Genomic DNA, 21594 nt, shown 5'->3' on the forward strand with positions numbered 1-21594 from the left:
CACTACGGAAGCCAGGCAAGGATGCCAGCAAAAGTGAATCGTACAGGCCGATTTCGCTTTTGTCACCTGTAGCGAAGACCCTTGAGGCCTTACTGCTCCTCAGTATCAGAAATAGCCATCAAGTTGCCGATCATCAGCATGGATTCCGTAAGCAGCACAACACGACAACAGCGCTGCACGCCATTACCACACATATCTGTCAAGGACTCAACCAGAGACGACCGTGCGATAGAACAGTGATGGTGGCGCTTGACTTATCAAAAGCCTTTGATACAGTCAGGCACTCCACGCTGTTTGAGAACATTGAGCAGACAACCCTCCGGCCAAGTCTGAAACGTTGTATAATCAACTATATGTGTGGTCGCCAGTCGTATGTGGAATTCAGGAATAAGAAGTCCAAACGCCGTAGAGTGAAACAGGGAGTTCCACAAGGTGGGGTGATATCTCCCGAACTGTTTAACCTCTACCTCTCCTGTATTCCGCCCCCTCCAGACGGCATCGTGATCGTAACGTATGCGGCTGATTGCACGATCCTGGCGTCGGGTACCAATCCTGATGACATCTGTGAGAGACTGAACAACTATTTAACCGATCTTACCACCTTTTTCCACGCGATGAATATGCCGATATCCGCCACTATATCTACGGCCACTCTGCTCACCACATGGACGGCGCAGTATAGAAGATAGTTGAATATCAGGGTCGATGGTAACAGAATTCAGACCACAAACTGCCCCAAAATTCTAGGGGTCACATTCGACACCACTTTCACGTCGTCCGCGCATGCCACAGCTATCTGTGATAAACTGAAATGTAGGAACAAGGTCCTCAAGTCCCTAGCCGGCAGCACTTGGGGTGCAGATAAAGAAACCTTGTCGACCACGTATAAAGCGATAGGTCGGTCTGTGGTAAGCTATGCGGCGCCAGTTTGGTCCCCGAATTTATGTGACACGCAGTGGGATAAGATTCAAATTTGTCAGAACGCCGTCCTGAGAACAGCAACAGGGTGGCTCCTCAAATCTTCAGTGGACCATCTACATGAAAAAAAATTCAAAAATTCTTCCAGTAAAGCAACACAATGAGATGCTTTCGTTGCAATACCTGCTTGGATGTTACCGTTTGAGCCATCCCAATCACCATCTTGTGGGTAGGCCCGACGCATTCAGGTAGATCAAGAAGGATATTCATGCTCTAGAGGGAGAGGTCCAACGATACAGGAGAGAACCCCTAGATCAACAAGCATATCAAGCAGGTTTGAATAGCATTTACACGGACGCAGTTGCCAAGGCTTTAAGCAAATTTTTGTGTGAATAAAGTACTCGGAGTACATCCCCCATCTATGGCAGCTGAGGAGCGTCAGATGCCACAACAAACCAGAGTAGTTTTGGCTCAACTACGGTCGGGATATTGCAGTCGCCTAAATTCTTATTGGGCGGAAATCGATCGCGCCGTGCTAGGCATCTGCCCACTATGCGGCATGGGCCCGCACGACACAGAACACCTTTTCAACTGCCCCGCCAAACCTACCCATCTAACTCCAGTGGATCTGTGGTTACATCCCATCGAAGCAGCCATTTTTCTGGAACTGGAGCCAGATTGAACAGAGGAACGAACATACAAACGTAATAAAAAACACTGTTACAACAACAACAACAACTGCTGAGCACCAATACCACGGCAGCGGGTTCTTTCGTACCGGACTGACCTGAAACAATAGTGTTTCGGCCAGCGGCTGCCAAACCAGCATCAAACCTATGCTTCTACGTAGGTTTCTATGCTGCTACAACAACAACAACTGATGAACACAGTAACTTAGCTATTGAGTATCCAATTTGGTCACAACATTCCACCCCGTAATAGATTTCCATCACGTTTTAAGATGGCCCATATCGATCCACTTTTTTGGTAACTCCCCCACAAAAGTACAAAATCGCTTATGCACAGTTTTAATGCTGTTCAATGATCGTTTTGAAATGTTCACCGAAGACAGCCCTTGTGCTCCTGGGCAGGTCCAAACTTTTTGTACATAATGCCCGAAGGCTGTAAAACCCCACGGTGACCAACGGTGACAAGGTGTATGCATCAGCTAGTTAGCTTCATCTGGCAGGAAGAACGCGTACCCGACGATTGGAACCTGAGCATCCTGTGTCCCGTCCATAAGAAAGAATATAAGACTTTATGCTCCAACTATAGGGGCATAAGTCTTCTCCCTATCGCCTACAAGATAGTGTCAGGGATATTGTGCGAACGACTAAAGCCCATGGTCAACGAAATAATTGGACCATACCAATGCGGCTTTAGACCTGGCAAGTCCACCATTGACCAGATATTTACACTGCGGCAAATCCTGGAGAAGACCCAAGAGATGCAGATCGACACCTACCACCTTTTTGTCGATTATAAAGCAGCCTTCGACAGCCCGCTACGTTCAAAGGTATTCCAAGCAATGTCTGAATTTGGTATACCCGCAGAGCTCATTCGGCTTTGTAAAATGACTCTAACTGACACAAGATCTTCAGTTAAAATAGGAAAGAACCTCTCCGAAGAGTTTTGCACCAAAAGAGGTTTCAGGCAAGGAGACAGCCTTTCGTGTAATCTTTTCAACATCCTGCTAGAAAAGGTTATACGAAAGGCAAACGTCAAAAGAAGTGGCACAATCTACACCAATAGCCACATGTTACTTGCTTATGCTGATGATATAGACATCATGGGACGATCAGTAAAAGAAGTAACCGAAGGAGAATCTGCTAAAGTGGGTCTGGCGGTAAACGGCGAGAAGACCAAGCTGATGGTGTCGACGCGCAATGCGTCCATTGAGATCGGACCAACTGTTGAAGTTTCTATAATTTTGCGGTAGTAAAAGACTTCGTATACCTCGGCACCGCCGTAAACACAACAAACGACATCAGTTGTGAAATAAAAAGAAGAATTGTATTGGCCAAGAGATGGTACGTTGGCTTAAGTAAGCACTTTAAAAACAAAGCCACAACTCGTCAAACAAAAATAACGCTTTACAAAACACTGATACCACCCGTGCTGATGTATGGTTCCGAAGCCTGGGTACTTGCGCAAGCAGATAAGGCAGTGCTTGGCGTGTTTGAGAGAAAAATTCTTCGAAAGATCTACGGACAGATCTGCGTTGACGGTGAATATCGACGTCGTATGAACCACGTGCTGTATCTGCAATACAACGCCACACAGCGGTGCACGCAGAATTGGCAGGCCAAAGAATAGATGGCGCAAACAAGTGGATGAAGAGATGACAAGGCGCGGTATTCCAAAAAGGAAGCACTAAACAGAGAGAATTGGAGATCTTTTCTTAGTTCGGTCTATGGAACAAATGTTATGTAATGGGGCAGCTAAGTAAGCAAGTAAGACCAACGGTGACTAAGGAGCAAAATAATTATCGAAGGGAGAGACAATTTTCGCTTCTGTGCATTTTAAAGCGATATAATGTTTTTCGTGGGGAAAAGTCCATATTTGCTGACATAATGGCCCGAGCGTCCTAAAAACCCTGCGTTGACAAACTGGAATGGCCGGTGGGTACGATAACTATCTAAAGGAGGAACTCCCAACCAACCGACATACCATTCCTTTAATTACCTATGCCACCCTTAGATATTGGGAGATAATTTTAATTAAAAAGTTCACGGCATTGAGGGATCATTGGCACTCTGACATTAAATTCCAGATTGTTCTTCGAGGTCTGCTGAATCTCCACACTTTCTATTTGATTCATTTTTTTTATTCCTATATATCAACTGGCATTCCATTATCCCCAAACAGTGGATGAGACCGGCACTCAGCCATGCTTCCTCAAAGCGCAGACAATGTGACAATTTCTGCCAGTAAAAGTAGCCTAATGTAAATCAAAAGAAAAATGTTGTTAAAAAGTAACAGAATATCACTACAGAAGACATTCTACTGCCCTAAATAATGTTTACGTTAATTTCAGTTCCAAGTTTCTGTTAAGTTGACAGCATTTTTAAGAAGAAACTCCTAAATTGAAAAAAATATGATCTCATTTTAAATATACATAATTATCAAACACAACATAAAACGAAACTTAAGCAACTTCAAACAAAATAAAAATACTTTAATAAAATGTGTGAAAACCTTTAAAAATAACATAACATAACCTAAAACTTTTTTTACGGATCAATGATGACCCAGAATTTAATCAATCTAATTTGACTGAATTATAGAATATAATATTCTTATATACAAAAAAGCTAATTACACCTACTACATACATACAATGACCATACACACAATTCATACATACATATACTCTTCATACATAACCTCAACCATCAAAACAAAAAAACAAACTAACCTAAACAAAATGCAATTTAAACGAATTATATACATATACATACATTAATCATCATACCTCAAGACTTATGTATTATCAAAAGAAAATTTGAAATTTGCAAAAGAAAAAATTGAAGAAAAACCTATTAAAATTAAAAAAACCAACCAGCATCCTCCATTCTCTCGTCTTAGATGGAAACAAAACAAAAAGCGAAAAACAAAAACGTTGTAACAAAACTTTGTGAGCTATTTGTCCAAAAAAATAAACCCTCAACCAAGATTCCTCTTCCCTTAATGAAAACTAAGTGAATGCTTATAATTCCAATTCTAAAGAAAAGAAACAAAAACTATTATTGATATTACCTATATTGAGAAAGTAAAACTACCTACATACATACTATATACTTACATTCTAATAATACTTACACATACATACATATTATTACTTAAAAAAAAACATTACCTATAATATTAATGATACAAAAAATTAAAGCTAACGTGTTGCTGTAAAGCATTAATTACAGTTTTTGGCGTGGAACCACGGGCAACATATTTAGAATTTTTCTGTGATTAAGAGAGAATATCTAGAGAACATATACAGTGTCAAAAGGTAACAACAATCATGACTTAAGGCAGATATGCCAGCAAAATTTGAAGGAAGGGGTTCCATGCGATGACGTGATTTCATGGCATCTTTTGCATTGGTTCAAACCAAGTCGTGAAAGATCCGATCTTTTCATTAGCATTTGAACCAATGCAAAGGAAGTCGTGAAAGATCGGATCTTATCATCAGCATTTGAACCCATTCCATCGATCTAATAGATATGAATTTTGTGTTTTTATTTATACACATTTTTCTAAATATATAAGAAATCACAACCAACGTTGTTAATGCCATTGAAATGCCAAAGCATTGGAGGAAATGACATGCCAAACGCTCATATAAAATGCAGCGATGAAGATGCTAAAAAGATGACATGCCAGATCACTTGCACCCATGTTTGAATGGCATCTTTGGCATCGAACATTTTGCTGGGTATCATTAGGCCGCCAACATTATAGTAGCTATCCCAATAAAAAACGCCACCAACGTTCTATTTCAAAAACTCTTATATTTAATCCGACTTATTCTGTCTCCCTGTGCAGTAAAAATTTCCCACAACCTGGCCAAAGTTGTTTGTTTTATTTTTGCCTTATTAATGCGAAGGTCATTTTATAGTGATATTTGAATTAATTCTCTTTTGAGTTAAGCTGTTATGACCAAAGTCCCACACATTCAACCATTATGTTACGTTTCACGGTTGGTTTAGCCCGATTATCAGACATATTAGAATGTTATTTTAGTGCGTGAACGAAGGCTAAGCATGGAAACTTGCATTTATACGTAAATCATTCGAAAATTGTATATACGAATTACTGTCAGTTATTTAATTCCAAACTTTTCCTATAGTTCTCTATTTTTCAATGCTTTGTTACAAATACAATTTTAGCTTATTTCCACCTTTATTTGTATTTGTCATTCTGTATCAGAAGATTTGATTATCAATATTTGACAAGTTGATGGCGTCTCAGCGTGCCGGCAACCGTGTCACTTGGCTGTTGGAGACCCGAGTTCACATCATTTTATCATTGCCTTATTAAGGCGAAGGACAATTTATAGCGATATTTGAACTAATTCTCTTTCGAGTTGAGCTGTTATGACCTAAGAGATGCATTGAAAAAATAGGAGTTCACCGAAATCCCGGGTTTTTATTTATGTTTTTTACTTAAACATCATCTTGAAGAATTTTAATATTTTGGTCAGGAAAACACTGAAATAAGTCTACCGCATACAATTTAGCTTTTCCCCAAATTGTTGCTAGTCGTTTATCCACCACCCTGTTTTTTGTGATGCCTCTCTCGTTCAACAGAATATTCCTTGAGGTTTTCTATAGACAACAGAAGACCTCTTTAGGTTTTCTATCGACACCAGAAGAACTCTTGAGGTCCTTTACAGACAATAGAAGACTTTATGGGTCTTCTATAGCTAATAAAACCCCTTTGGAATCTTCTATCAGATGACCTCTTGAGGTCTTCTATAGACAATATAAGATCTATTGAGGCCTTTTATAAACATCTTGAGGTCAAGAATGCCTCTTGGGGCTTTCCATAGACAACAAAAGATGTCTTGGGGATTTCTAAAGTTCAACATAAGATCCCTTGAGGTTTTCTTTAGGCATCAGAAGACCACTTTAGGTTTTCTATCAACCCCAGAAGAACTCTTGAGATTTTTTACAGACAACAGAAGACGTCTTGGACCTTTTAACATCTTCTAAAGATAACAAAAGAGCTCTTGAGGTCTTCTATAGACAACAGACGACATATTGAAGGCTTCTATAGATAACAGAAGACTATTTGGGTTTTCTATCGACACCAGAAGTAGCTTCGAGGTCAAGAATATCTCTTGGTGTCTTCTATAGACTACAGAAGAACTCATGGGACTTCTATAATCAATAGAAGAGTTCTTGAGACCTCTTTATAGATAACAGAAGACCACTTTAAGTATTTTAGAGACAGAGGATGACGTTATAATGTCTCATATATACACAAGACATCATGAGATCTTCTGAATACAAGATGAGAACTTTTAAAATTTTCTATCGACATCAGAAGACCTATTGAGGTCTTCTGTAGAATGCAGAACACATTTTCAGGTCTTTTATACATGACAATGGGTATCTTAAACAATTGGGATCTTCTACAAACAACAGAAGACATATTTAGGTCTTTTGTAGACAACATAAGACCTTTTAGGGTCATTTATGGACAAAAATGAAGAATTCTTGATGTAATTTGAAGACATTAGGATTAGAGTTGTGTCGTTCATGAACGAACCGGCTCAAAGGAACGATTCCGTGAAAAGAACGAACGGATTCGTATCCAGTTCATTTTTTTATGTCGTTCATTTAGATCCCCGATGGACGAGTCATTGCTGCTTACAAAATTAACAGCATTGGTTTTGCAGTCAAACTCTAAACAAACGCTGCGTTAGCGCAAGCAGCACAAATTTCCACACAAAACAATGATTCAGTAACTCACCTCATTCAGTAGCACATATCGGTCAAATCTTTCTTTTGCATCATTCATATCAAAACCGCCACCACTACGTTCAGAAACAAAACCACCCCCATTAGCACACAAACAAGCAAGTAACACAACAGTTGTGTCATTCGTGAACGAACATTTTCGAAAGAACGATTCGGTGAAAAGAACGACGGAGTCATATGCAGCAGAGAACGAACGACTTCAAAATAAAATAATACAGTCAAATGTATTGTTGAACGAAAAAGAGCCAACGAACGAAGTAAACGACCCGGATCTTTTTGGTGAACGGAATGAAAAAGATCGATCCGAACGAGATTGCCCAACACTAATTAGGATACGTCTCCAGGTCTCCTATAGGTAACAGAAGACCTTTTGAAATCCCCTGAAGATAACAGAAGACCTCTTGAGGTCTTCTATAGACAACGGAAAACCTACTGTGGTTTTCTATCGGTGCCAAAAGTACTCTTGAGGTAAAGAAAATCTCTTACAGCAAAAACCCTTGAGGCTTTAGTCCTCCCCAGCGTCAGAAATAGCTATCCAGTTGCCGATAATTGGCATGGGTTCCGTAAGCAGTACAGCACGACAACAGCACTGAACGTCATCTCCACACATTTTTGAAGAGGACTCAATCAGACCAACCCATGTGAAAGAACAGTGATGGTGGCGCTTGACATATCAAAAGCTGTAAAGCACTCCACACTGTTTGAGGATATCGAGCAGACAATCCTCCGGTCAGTTATAAGTGTTGACACCAGTAGTGCGTGGGATTCGGGAATAAGAAGTCCAAGCCCCGTAGAGCGAAACAGTGAGTTCCCCTAGTTGGGTGATATCTCCGAAACTATTTGACATCTGGCCCTTCTGTATTCCGCCCCCTCCAGACGGCATTGAAATCGTCACGTATGCTGATGATTGTACGATCTTCGCGTCAGGTACCTTTTCTGATGACATTTGTGAAAGGCTGAACTCCTATTTGACCAATCTTATCGTCTTTTTCCACGCGAGAAATATGCAAATATCCCTTACTAAGTCTACGACCACTCTGTTCACCACATGGACGGCAGAGGTGAGAACATGTCATTGTCGATGATAGCAGAATTTCAACCACAAACTATCCCAAAATTCTAGGGGTCACATTCGACAGTATGTTCATGTCGTCCGCCATGCCACAGCTATCTGCGACAAACTTAGAGGTAGGAACAAGGTTCGCAAGTCGCTAGCCGGCAATACTTGGGGCGCAGATAAAGAAACTTTGTCTGTGGTAATATTCGGTCCCCGAATATATGTAAGTGCAAACAATGGAAAAATATTCAAACTTGTCAGAATGCCGCCCTGAAAACTACGACAGGGTGCCTCCGCATGGCTTCAGTGGACCATAAGATAGTAACATAAGATCTCTAGGGGTCTTCTCTTGACAACAGAAGACTTTATGCGAACTTCTATAGACAACAGAAGAGGTCTTCTGAGGACAAAAGAAGACCTCTTGAGGTTTTAGAGACAACATACATATTATTGAGATCTTCTAGAGACAACAGAGGATCTGTAGAGTTCTTCTATAGAGAAAAGAATAGGCAGAGAACAGAAGACCTATAAAGGTCCTTTATAGACAACAGTGGACCTATTGGAGCCTTGATGTCTTACAAAGATAACATACCTCTTGAGGAATATCTCTTGAGGTCAGATATCGACACCATAAGTACTCTTGAGATCCTTTATAGACAACAAGACCTATAGGGGCTCTGAGATCTTCCATAGATCTCTTGGTGTCTTCTATGACAACAGATGACCTCTGTCGTCCATGGAATACAGAAGACCTCAAGAGATCTTCTCAAGAAGACCTTTTGAGGTCTTCTATTGACATGAGAAATACTCTTGAGATCCTTTATAGAAAACAGTACACTTCTTGTCATGAGGCCTTATATAGATAGCCGAAAATCTCTTGGGGTCTTCAATAGACACTCGAAGACTTCTTGGTGTCTTCTGTTGTCTTCTAAAGACAACAGAATAATTCCGAAATTCTTCAATAGACAACAGAAGACCTCTTGTGGTCTTCTTTAGACTATGGAATATCTCTTCATGTCTTCTAAAGACAACAGAAGACCTCCACACATTTTTTTGGGTTACCGACAAAAATCGGTAAAATTAAAATGCTCATAAAATCGGTAATTAACGATATTTTTCGGTAAGTTAGCGACCAAGAGAAAGTAGTCGCAACTTTTATTTGAACTTTTCATTCATAATTTTGCGTTTTAATTTTACCTACATTTATCGTTAACTCAAAAAATGAGTTATAGAATCGCACTACTGAGGTCTTTCTAAAGACAAAAGAAGATTTCTTGGGATCTTCCATAGGCAACAGAACGCATCTTCGGGTGTTCTGCAGACAACATATATATATATATATATATATATATATATATATATATATATATAATTGTTCCACAAACATCCCATACGGGACAAGGAAGACTTCTCTCATATCAATGAGTGCACCCCGATTCATATTAGCTCAATGATATGGGACCTACTGTTTATCGCCGAGTCCGAACGGCGTGTCTTACGACACCACCTTATAGAGAAGTTTTACATGGATGAAATACTCAGGAAATGTCGCCAACATTACTGAGAAGCAGACATTACTGCAGACAACATAGGACCTCTTAAGGTCTCTTGTAGACAACAGAAACCTCTTGTGGTCTTCTATAGACTACGGAATATCTCTTGAGGTCTTCTAAAGACAACAGAATATCTCTTGAAAGATCTCACAAAGTCTGCGCTTAAGTGCAGTTAAAGGATTGTATTGGAAATTTGTCCGAAGGTAGACCTTACGGGTTTAATTACAGCGATATAGACTGACTTCCGAAACATAATAAAACTGCGCTGTTTCAGTTACTGCTTGTGCGTTATAAAAGTATTTGAAAATGCACACCGATGCAAAACCTACCTAATGCATCAGTTTTCTACCTGTTGCTTATTTTGGGTGTAGTCTCCGTATCAAAAGCGAAACAGTGACGTTTTGGAGTCCAATGCTTCGCATTAATTCTGTATCAGTGCGATATGGAATATGGTGCTTAAGACATTTACAATGCAACTGACGTTTCGGAAGTCAGCCATAATTTTTTTGTGGACATATCATTGCCTATCATAATGACCCAAATTCTTTAAAAAAATCCTGCGGTGACCAACTAAAATGGCTGGTGGTCACGATAACTGTCGAAAGCAGTGATTCTCAAACTTAAAGTTCCATTTCTCCAGGTACGTCCTCCACAAAAGGTCAACACTTTTGTGCTTAGATTCAGTTGATTTGAATGTGTTGAAATTTTAATAGTGGGAAGTCTTTGTGATCATGACTACAACAGTATATATTTTTTCTAGGGATAGGCAATACTTTCTGATATACATATGGAACCTGAAATATTTCAATATGTAGGTGCACTCCCTTATGCACTTCCCAAACAAACTTGCAGCTATGTTCAGGGTATCATTTGCCATACTTCTCTCGTTAAAAAAAAAAAAAACAATATTTTAAAACCACCTAACAAATAAGCCTTGATGATCCCTTCTCGATCTTAGGTTCTATCGATGATCGCCAAAAATCTAAATATGTTCCCCAAACACAGTTGTTTCATCAAAGTTAATAATACCCAACCAAAAAATACCAACAAAAAAGTATTGATAATTTTACATAAAAATTAAAAAAAAAATCATTGTGGAATTGTATTTTATGCATAAGAATTTTTCTAAAAGTTATAAACGAAACAAAACAAAAAGAAACTGAAACAAACGAAGTTGTCGTAATAAAAAAATTAACAAGGAGTTACAAATAACCAAATAAAAATTTTTTTGAATTGCAATTTGTTTTAATTCAATCCACTGTTCAACGCAAGGTGTAAGAAGTAAGGTGTTTGCATGAATTACAACAACTAACAATTTTACAATAACAACATGGTTTTATAAAAACAAAACTAGGGTCGTTCAAAAAATAGTCCGGTAGTGCGATTCTCTAACTCATTTTTTCAGTTACCGACAATTGTCGGTAAAACTAAAATGCTTATAATTTCGGTAATTACCGATGTTTTTCGTTAAGTTAGCGACGAATAAAAGGCAGTCGTAAAGTTCCACCGATAGCAAGAGTGTTGTCAACTTTTATTTGAACTTTTTATTCATAATTTTGCGTTTTAATTTTACCGATTTTTGTCGGTAACTCAAAAAATGAGTTAGAGAATCGCACTACGGAAAAATTTACATTAAATAAATGGAATGATTTAAAATTTAATCGTAATTGGCTTCGAATTTACTCTATACATAATGTGATACATTCTACACTTAATATATTTATTATGCAGCGATGTATAGAACAGTTTAGAAATCTATTTTTTTTTTTAAATGTTGGAATATTCTGGGTAGATCCTAATAAATTCTGACATTTTAGTTTATAAATAAGTAGAAACCAACTGATTGTCATTTACATCTTGTATTATCTTGGTCCCTCTTTCATCCCAAGTGGACACTGACCTCCCCCTGGTGTCACCTGGGGAACTGCCTTTAACACCCGTTAAAGGTAGTGAGCTAACATGTGCCGCGCGTTCACCCATAAGAACGTTAAAAACTTGGGTTTGGGCGTCGGGTTAGTAACCCTCCCCTAGAAAAAACAGCCTACTATGAAAAAAAAAACAAAAGAAAAGAAAAACAAACCCCTCTAAAGTTGACGAACCCCGCAAACGTTTTAAGGACCATGATCTGCGAATCTGCACCTGGAATGTTCGCACTCTTTATAGAGAAGGTGCAGTCTTCGCATTGGCAGACGTACTTGAAAAGTACAAGGCCGATATTACTGCCATACAGGAAATACGATGGATTGCGAAAGGCGTCACAACAACACCTAAAGGTGACGCACTGTATTATAGCTGCCATGGCGTAAAGCATGAGTTTGGTTGCGCTTTCGTAGTTAGTCGGAGACTAAAACATCTGGTATCAAGCTTCACCTCAGTGAATGAAAGACTTGCTGTAATTCAAATAAAAGCTAAATGCTTCAACATCAGCTATATTTGTGTTCATGCTCCCACTGAAGAAAAGGACGAACAGATATATTTTACGAGCGCTTAGAAGAAACATATGACCGATACCCTGCCCATGACATTAAAATCATTCCAGGCGATTTTAATGCCAAAATTGGAAAGGAGAATATCTTTGGCCCAACAGTCGTGAAATTCAGTCTCCACAGTGAAACATCTGACAATGGTATGAGGCTGATAGACTTTGCAGCTGCAAAAAAACATGGTAGTTAGCAGTACCAGATTTAATCATCTCGATATTCATATGGGCACCTGGCTGTCTCCAGATCAGAAAACAAGAAATCAAATTGATCATGTTGTGATAGATGGAAGACATTCATCGAGCGTGTTGGATGTACGATCGTTCCGAGGCGCAAACATTGATTCGGACCACTACCTTGTTGCAGCAAGGGTACGCACCCGCTTAAACGTAGCAAACAAAGTACGAACAGACACAACACGAAAGTTAGACATCGGTAAGCTGCAATCACAACAGATAGCCACAGCATATTCCACTCAACTAGCCCAATTGCTTAATCAAAGCACTCCTCATCCCGATAACATATCAGCGCAATGGCAAAGCATTGCCCACTCCATGCAAACAGCCGCAAAATCCATACTTGGATACCAGAGACCTCCACCAAGGAATCCATGGTATGATCAGGAGTGTCGTGCTGCCATCGAAGATAAAAATGCGGCATATAGGGCTACTTTACAATCCGTAGCAACGCGTAGCGCACGAGGGAGATACAGGGAGAAAAGGAGAGAGGAGAAACGTCTTTTCCGCAGGAAAAAGAGAGAGATGGAAAAGCGGGAGTGTGAAAAAATCGAGATGTACAGGAGCCAGAATGAAGTCCGAAAATCCTACCAAAAAGTCAAGCATCAAACTGATTGCTTTGGTACAGGCACATCCTCCTGTAGAGACCAGCAAGTTAATTTGGTAACTGATACAGATAGTGTACTCAGGATATGGAAAGAACAAATCTGTTGGTACCCAATAGCAGCGAAAACGACGAAGATACCACAGTCCCAATCCCAGAAGATGGTATTTAATGTATACCGCCCAGCCTAGATGAGGTAATGACAGCAATAAATCGGCTGAAGAATAATAAGGCAGCAGGGGCCGATGGCTTACCAGCCGAGCTGTTCAAAACCGGAGGCGACACGCTGATAAGGTGTATTCATCAGCTAGTTAGCATCATCTGGCAGGAAGAACGAGTACCCGACGATTGGAACCTGAGTATCCTGTGCAACGTCTACAAGAAGGGAGATAAGACTGTATGCTCTAACTATAAGTCTACTCCCTATTGCCTACAAGATCGTGTCAGGGATATTGTGCGAACGACTAAAGCCTATGGTCAACGAGATAGTTGGACCATACCAATGCGGTTTTAGACCTGGCAAGTCCACCATTGACTGGCAAGTCCACAATTGACCAGAGAATCTGCTAAAGTGGGTCTGGCGGTAAACGGCGAGAAGACCAAGTTGATGGTGTCGACGCGCAATGCGTCCATTGAGCTCGGACCGACTGTGGAAGTTGGTTCCTATAATATTGAGGTAGTAAAAGACTTCGTCTACCTCGGCACCTCCGTAAACACAACAAACGACATCAGTTGTGAAATAAAAAGAAGAATTGTATTGGCCAACAGATGCTACTTTGGTTTAAGTAAGCAATTTAAAAACAAAGCCACATCTCGTCAAACAAAAATAACGCTCTACAAAACACTGATACTACCCGTGCTGATGTATGGCTCCGAAGCCTGGGTACATGCGCAAGCAGACATGACAGTGCTTGGTGTGTTTGAGAGAAAAATTCTTTGAAAGATCTACGGACCAATCTGCGTTGACGGCGAATATCGACGTCGCATGAACCACGAGCTGTATCTGCTATACAACGACATCAATATTGTTAAACGTATCGAGATGCAGCGATTGCGTTGGCTAGGCCATATCATAAGAATGAGCGATAATGAACCCGCTAAAAAGACGTATAAATACGGACCGCTTGGCGGTGCACGCAGAATTGGCAGGCCAAGGAATAGATGGCGCAAACTAGTTGATGATGAGATGAAAAGGCGAATGGAGATCTTTTCTTAGTTCGGCCTATGGAACAAATGTTCTGTAATGGGTCAAGCTAAGTAAGTATTATTACACCATGGTTCAACAACAAAAATAATTGTAAGGAAAAACCGGATGGATTATGAAAGAGAAGCAAAAAATTTTATTGATATATAATTCAATCAAAACCTCAAAAGGGGGTGGGGGTCTATATCAAAACGTAGACTTGTACCTACAATTCCCTGCCGAAATATTTTATACCTCCAAGGGAAACTAAATACCAAATATCGCCATTTCGGTTGAATAATGAGGCTACAAACCTTGCCGATACCGAAAATCGGGAGGTGCTCTTTGGAGGTTATATAAGAAACCTGGACATGTACCGTATATTCTTTGCCATAATATTATATACCCACAACGAAGAATAAATACTCAATTGTAGCCACTTTCGAAATTCCCAAAAAATCGGGAGATATTATTCTACGGGGGCAATATCAAAATGTCGACCTACATATACCGATTATTCTCTACGTAGGCTATATAAAAATCCTAGACCTGTACAGACCATATTATACGGGATTGTTTTATAACCCAAACAGTGAACAAAGATATAACGCTAATTCCTGATGGCCCACAGGATCTCTAACAAAAATTTTATCACGCCATAACGCGGAAGTTCGACACACGGCGGATCTGTCCTTCGGGGTTCATAATATACTCACCAAGGCCTTTCTTCCCCAAGAGGAATTTTCCGTGCCCCAGACATTCACCTCCATTTTGTTGCACAGTGTTATCTAATCTAATCTAAAAAAATGTGTTCAGCTAGGTGAAAGGTACCACCTACATGGCTATATCAAAGAGTCAACCTATCTTTAAATTTTTTGCCGGAAAAGTTTTATAGCTGCAGGGAAAAACCCTCGAAAATGGACCCATGTTGACGAATTTTAGTGAAGAAATTTCGTGACCACTGAAAATTCCCGAAAATCGGGAGGTACAGTTATATGGGGGGGATATACCAAAACATGGACCTATATTGACGATTATTTTTGAATAGACAAAATTGTAGCTAAAATTCTCAAAATACCGATCATTACAGCTAGTTCGGTTAAAAATTGCAGCTAAAATTCTCAAAATACCGAAAATCGGGAGATACCGTTATATGGGGGCTATACCAAAACATGGACCTATGTTGACGATGTTTCCTTGGATATGTTTTATGACCACTGAGAACTTCAAATGTCAAATTACAGATATTTCGGTTAAAAACTGTAGCTAAAATTCTCAACATACCAAAAATCGGAAGATACCGTTATATGGGGGCTATACCAAAACATGGACCTATGTTGACGATGTTTCGTTGGAGATGTTTTATGGCCACTGAGAACTTCAAATGTCAAATTACAGCTAGTTCGGTTAAAAATTGTAACTAAAATGCTCAAAATACCGAAAATCGGGAGTTATATCGGGTTATAAGGGGGCCATACCAAAAAATGGACCTATGTTGACGATGTTTGGTGGAGATGTTTCATGATCACTGAGAACCTCAAATTTCAAATTGCAGATATTTCGGTTAAAAACTGTAGCTAAAATTCTCAAAATACCGAAAATCGAGAGGTACCGATATATGGGGGCTATACCAAAACATGGACCTATGTTGACGTTGTTTTGTGGAGATGTTTCATGGCCACTGAAAACCTCAAATGTCAAATTACAGCTAGTTCGGTTAAAAACTGTAGCTAAAATTCTCAAAATACCGAAAATCGGCAGGTACCGTTATATGGGGGCTACACCAAAACATGGACCTATATTGACCATGTTTGGTGGAGATGTTTCATGACCACTGAGAACCTCAAATGTCAAATTACAGCTAGTTCGGTTAAAAATTGTAACTAAAATGCTCAAAATACCGAAAATCGGGAGTTATATCGGGTTATAAGGGGGCCATACCAAAAAATGGACCTATGTTGACGATGTTTGGTGGAGATGTTTCATGATCACTGAGAACCTCAAATTTCAAATTGCAGATATTTCGGTTAAAAATTGTAACTAAAATGCTCAAAATACCGAAAGTCGGGAGGTACGGTTATAGGGGGGCCATACCAAAACTTGGACCTATGTTGACGATGTTTGGTGGAGATGTTTCATGACCACTGAGAACCTCAAATGTCAAATTGCCGATAGTTCGGTTACAAATTGTGACTAAAATGCTCAAAATACCGAAAATCTTGAGGTACGGTTATAAGGGGGCCATACCAAAACATGGACCTATGTTGACGATGTTTGGTGGAGATGTTTCATGACCACTGAGAACCTCAAATGTCAAATTGCAGATAGTTCGGTTTCAAATTGTGTCTAAAATTCTCAAAATACCGAAAATCGGGAGGTACCGTTATATGGGGGCTATACCAAAACATGGACCTATGTTGACGATGTTTGGTGGAGATATTTCGTGACCACTGAGAACCTCAAATGGCAAATTACAGCTAGTTCGGTTAAAAATTGTAGCTAAAATTCTCAAAATACAAACATGGACCTATGCCCATATCCTTTGGGAAATAAGTTTGTTGATCACTAGGAACTCTAAGGGCCAAATTATAGCTAATTCGGTCTGCAAATGTGGCGAAGAACGTCAAAATACCTCAAATACCTCAATTATTGCGGACGCTAGAGTGATTACAACAGACGGACAGACGGACATGGCTAGATCGTCTTAGAATTTTGTCCTAATCAAGAATACATATACTTTATAGGGTCGCAAATGATTGGTTCGATGTGTTACAAACGGAATGACAAACTTAATATACCCTCCATACTATGGTGGAGGGTATAAAATGGGACAAAAGTGTTAAACGGAAGAAACGGGGCGTATACAAAAGTGTATGTGGGCTGAAAGAGGACACTCTCAGGCATCATTCTGTGAAAACGGAACTTTGTTCCAATCTGTTCCCTACAAGTTCTAGTCCACTAAAGTTAGAGTTGCACTAAAATTTAGAACCTGAGGAAAAATAAAATAGCTCACTTCATGTAAACGCTTCGGTAATTTATTGAAACGGTTCTTAAAGACAACAATCCTACCTACCTAACAAAAAACAACGAACACAATATCTGCTATTTCTTTTTCCAGAAATTTGCAAAAAATTGCGCATTTTTTTGGTTTCCTTAGTTTCAATATGTTTACTATGGAATCCCATATAGAAATTAACAATCGCGACGACAAAAAATTTGGGTTTCGGCCAGGAAAATCGATTCCTGAACCATTGTGCGCAGGAGGCTTTAGTCTTCTCTTGATGTCAAATGTGTTTATAGCGAGAAATGCACCAAAAAATGATAAAACAACGTAATGTTGTTGGCAACACTAAAAGAAGTTGTATATAATCTCAGTATCTAATTCAACTATAACCTCAAAATTGCTACTACTGTGTATTAAAACCACCATAAAACTATGGGCCTGTTTCACTATGTCGAAAGAAAATGAATGCGAACGAAAAACACCTAAACTTTGCTTTCCATGGTTACATTGACTTTGTTTTTGCTTCGAAACAAGTACAAAATTTGAAAATCATACACGAGTTAGGTAGTTTTTCTTTCGTTTTAGTTTTCGTTCGACATAGTGAAACAGGCTGTATGTTTTAGTAGTGGGAAATGTGTTTGATTTTGTAGGCTTTCAAAATTCAAACATAATCTCAAAATTGTTACCATTTTTTATATGGAAAATTTGTCAATTTTAGTATGTTTTTGCGAAAAGATGGAGCTAATGAAATGTCACTATTGGAAAATAACAACTTTTTTATTATTTTATATTTTGAAAAGCAAAATTTTCTATTATTTTTAATTTTATTTTGTTATTTATTCATTTATTTCATTTGTTTATTAATTGTTTTATTTTTTTTTGTGAATTTATTTTATCTTATGTTTTCCACATTTCCATTTTGTTTCTTTCTTTTTTCTCTCTTTCTTTCTACAATTTATAGGCCATCATAGGCGAAGAAGGACGAGAAGCATACAATAGTTTAATCGAACGTAAACATATTATGGGAATTGAACCGAGCACCACCACCACAACATGTATATTACGCAGCAAACCCGATGCCCAGTTTCCGCTAAAATCTGCCAAAACATTGCCAAGACGTTCGTGTAATCTAAATAAGGATATGGAATTTGGAATGAGTGGATCGAGTCATCTCATGGAAAGGTCCAATTCGCACAATGAACATGAATTGGTTATACCACCATTGCAGAATGCCCCCAGGCCAACTACTTTGCCCACACGTGGAGCACGTGGTCGTAAAGCAGCTGATTTGGGTTTGTTTAGAGATGACCATCCCATGGATATCAACAGTAATCACCCAGTCAATAATCATCGTCTAAGTGATAATATTTCACCCTGTGAAAGTCCCAGTTATGTTACCAATACCTCGACATATAAATTCCCAGAACAACAACAATCGGCAACAACAGCAGCAGGTGATAAAACTCCAGATGCAGCAGGGGCGGATTTAAATCCTCTACCAGTACCGCCCAAGGATGGTAAAAAGCACATACAAACAAATGCCAAGCGACATGTACGCAAATATCCTTTAATAATACCAGCCAATGGAGTGCAAAGGACCCTTAACAAGGTTATGGGTGAGGAACAGACGGTATTGAAAACAATTACCACCACAACAAGTAATGGCACAAATCTTGCCATGCAACGTAATATGGGCACAGTGCCCACAATAAAGCCCTTCAACATCAACAACAACAATAACAATTCCTCCACCATGGCTGAATATGAAAATACGACAAAATTGTCCCAAACACAAAATGATAGAACCTATCAAAATATTGGCACCGATGATACAGCCTCCCTACAATTCGAATCAATATTGGAGGCTGACTTCAACAAGGATCAAGTCCTACAATCGCCTGATGTCACAGATGGTTTCTATAATTTCTCCATACAAAAAGATCACTATCACAAAAGCAAAGAAATGGATTATGATGCTCAAAAATTGGCCGGTGGTCTCTATGTCAATGAAGATGAACTGCGGAACTTGGACATTGATAAGAATTTGGTGAAAATCAACAAACAAAATGCCGAAAATAAGAAATCCAATGAAAGTTTAGAGGTAAAATCACTAACGGCATCCATATCCACAACTTCAACCTTAACACCACCACCTGTGCCCACAACAGCTCCGCCCGAGGAAGCCACATGTTTGGAATCAGCATCGCTAAAAAGCAGTGAAATAACAACAAACGAAAATAACTCCGACAGATCCATGACACCCCCAACAACAAACGTGCACAATGTCACAATGCCGCCACAACCTCCTTTATCGGCGTCGTCGTCCTCCTGCTCGTCTTCGTCATCACAGGTTGTTTCACAAATGTCCTCCGAACGCATCGTAACAAAATCTTCAAAAACTAGTTTGTCTCCCTCTTCAAAAGCAGATAATGAGCTTGCTGGCAATGCTCTATTTCAAAGGGTACGCGAATCTGTCGATAAAGCCATGATCAATAAGCCCCAGGACACACCTTGCTCTTCGCTAATAAAACCCTTAACTGAAGCTGAACTATTTTCGGCAGCTGTAAATCGTCTCAATGATTCCAATTCGGTGAGTTGTGAAGATCTATTGGAATTTTCCGATAAAAAACCCAAAGGACATGAACGTGGCGTCGACTCGGATGAAGTCCGTATTATGATGAAAGTTTTGGGAAAAGATGTAAGTATGATGAGTATTTAAAAATAATGTAAGCTTAAAAATTAAAATATAAGTGACATCTAATTAACCTCAGTCTATGACCGACGACCATGTGGGTCATCTACTCCACAGTAGACGAGCCTGTGGGCCATCTACTCTAAAGAAGACGACCCTGTGGGCCACAGTAAACGATCCGATCTGCAGTAAACGATCCTGTGGGCCATCTACTCTAAAGTAGACGTGGGCCATCTACTCTACAGTAGACGACACTGTGGGCCATCTACTCTACATTAGACCACCCTGTGGGCCATCTACTCTACAGTAGACGACCCTCTGTGCCATCTACTCTATAGTAGACGACCCTGTGGGCCATCTACTCTACATTAGACGACCCTGTGGGCCATCTACTCTACATTAGACGACCTTGTGGGCCATCTACTCTACAGGAGACGACCCTGTGGGCCATCTACTCAACAGTAGACGACCCTGTGGGCCATCCACTCTACAGTAGACGACCCTGTGGGCCATCTACTCTACAGTAGACGACCCTGTGGGCCATCTACTCTACAGTAGACGACCCTGTGGGCCATCTACTCTACAGTAGACGACCCTGTGGGCCATCTACTCTACAGTAGACGACCCTGTGGGCCATCTACTCTACAGTAGACGACCCTGTGGGCCATCTACTCTACAGTAGACGACCCTGTGGGCCATCTACTCTACAGTAGACGACCCTGTGGGCCATCTACTCTACAGTAGACGACCCTGTGGGCCATCTACTCTACAGTAGACGACCCTGTGGGCCATCTACTCTACAGTAGACGACCCTGTGGGCCATCTACTCTACAGTAGACGACCCTGTGGGCCTTCTACTCTACAGTAGACGACCCTGTGGGCTATCTACTCTACAGTAGACGACCCTGTGGGCCATCTACTCTACAGTAGACGACCCCGTGGACCATCTACTCTACAGTAGACGACCCTGTGGGCCATCTACTCTACAGTAGACGACCCTGTGGGCCATCTACTCGACAGTAGACGACCCTGTGGGCCACCTACTCGACAGTAGACGACCCTGTGGGCCATCTACCCGACATTAGACGACTCTGTGGCCATCTACTCTATAGTAGACGACCCTGTGGGCCATCTACTCTACAGTAGGCGACCCTGTGGGCCATCTACTCTACAGTAGACGACCCTGTGGGCCATCTACTCTACAGTAGACGACCCTGTGGGCCATCTACACTACAGTAGCCGACCCTGTGGGCTATATACTCTACAGTAGACGACCCTGTGGGCCATCTTCTCTATAGTAGACGACCCTATGGGCCATCTTCTCTATAGTAGACGACCCTGTGGGCCATCTACTCTATAGTAGACGACCATGTGGGCCATCTACT

General features: G+C 40.2%; 1 protein-coding gene across 1 annotated transcript in view; it reads left to right on the forward strand.

The window, feature by feature from the left end:
• Positions 1 to 21594, forward strand: part of LOC141406766 (activated Cdc42 kinase-like) — a 96072-nt gene that overhangs the window by 66904 nt on the left and 7574 nt on the right. The window contains exon 10 of the mRNA XM_073992771.1: positions 18479 to 20215. Coding sequence (XP_073848872.1) covers positions 18479 to 20215 — 1737 coding nt within the window. The remainder of the gene's footprint in view (positions 1 to 18478; positions 20216 to 21594) is intronic.

The sequence above is a fragment of the Musca autumnalis genome, unplaced genomic scaffold, assembly GCF_047663935.1.
Source record: "Musca autumnalis isolate F117 unplaced genomic scaffold, ASM4766393v1 scaffold_5, whole genome shotgun sequence".
In the NCBI taxonomy this organism is placed as follows: Eukaryota; Metazoa; Arthropoda; class Insecta; order Diptera; family Muscidae; genus Musca; species Musca autumnalis.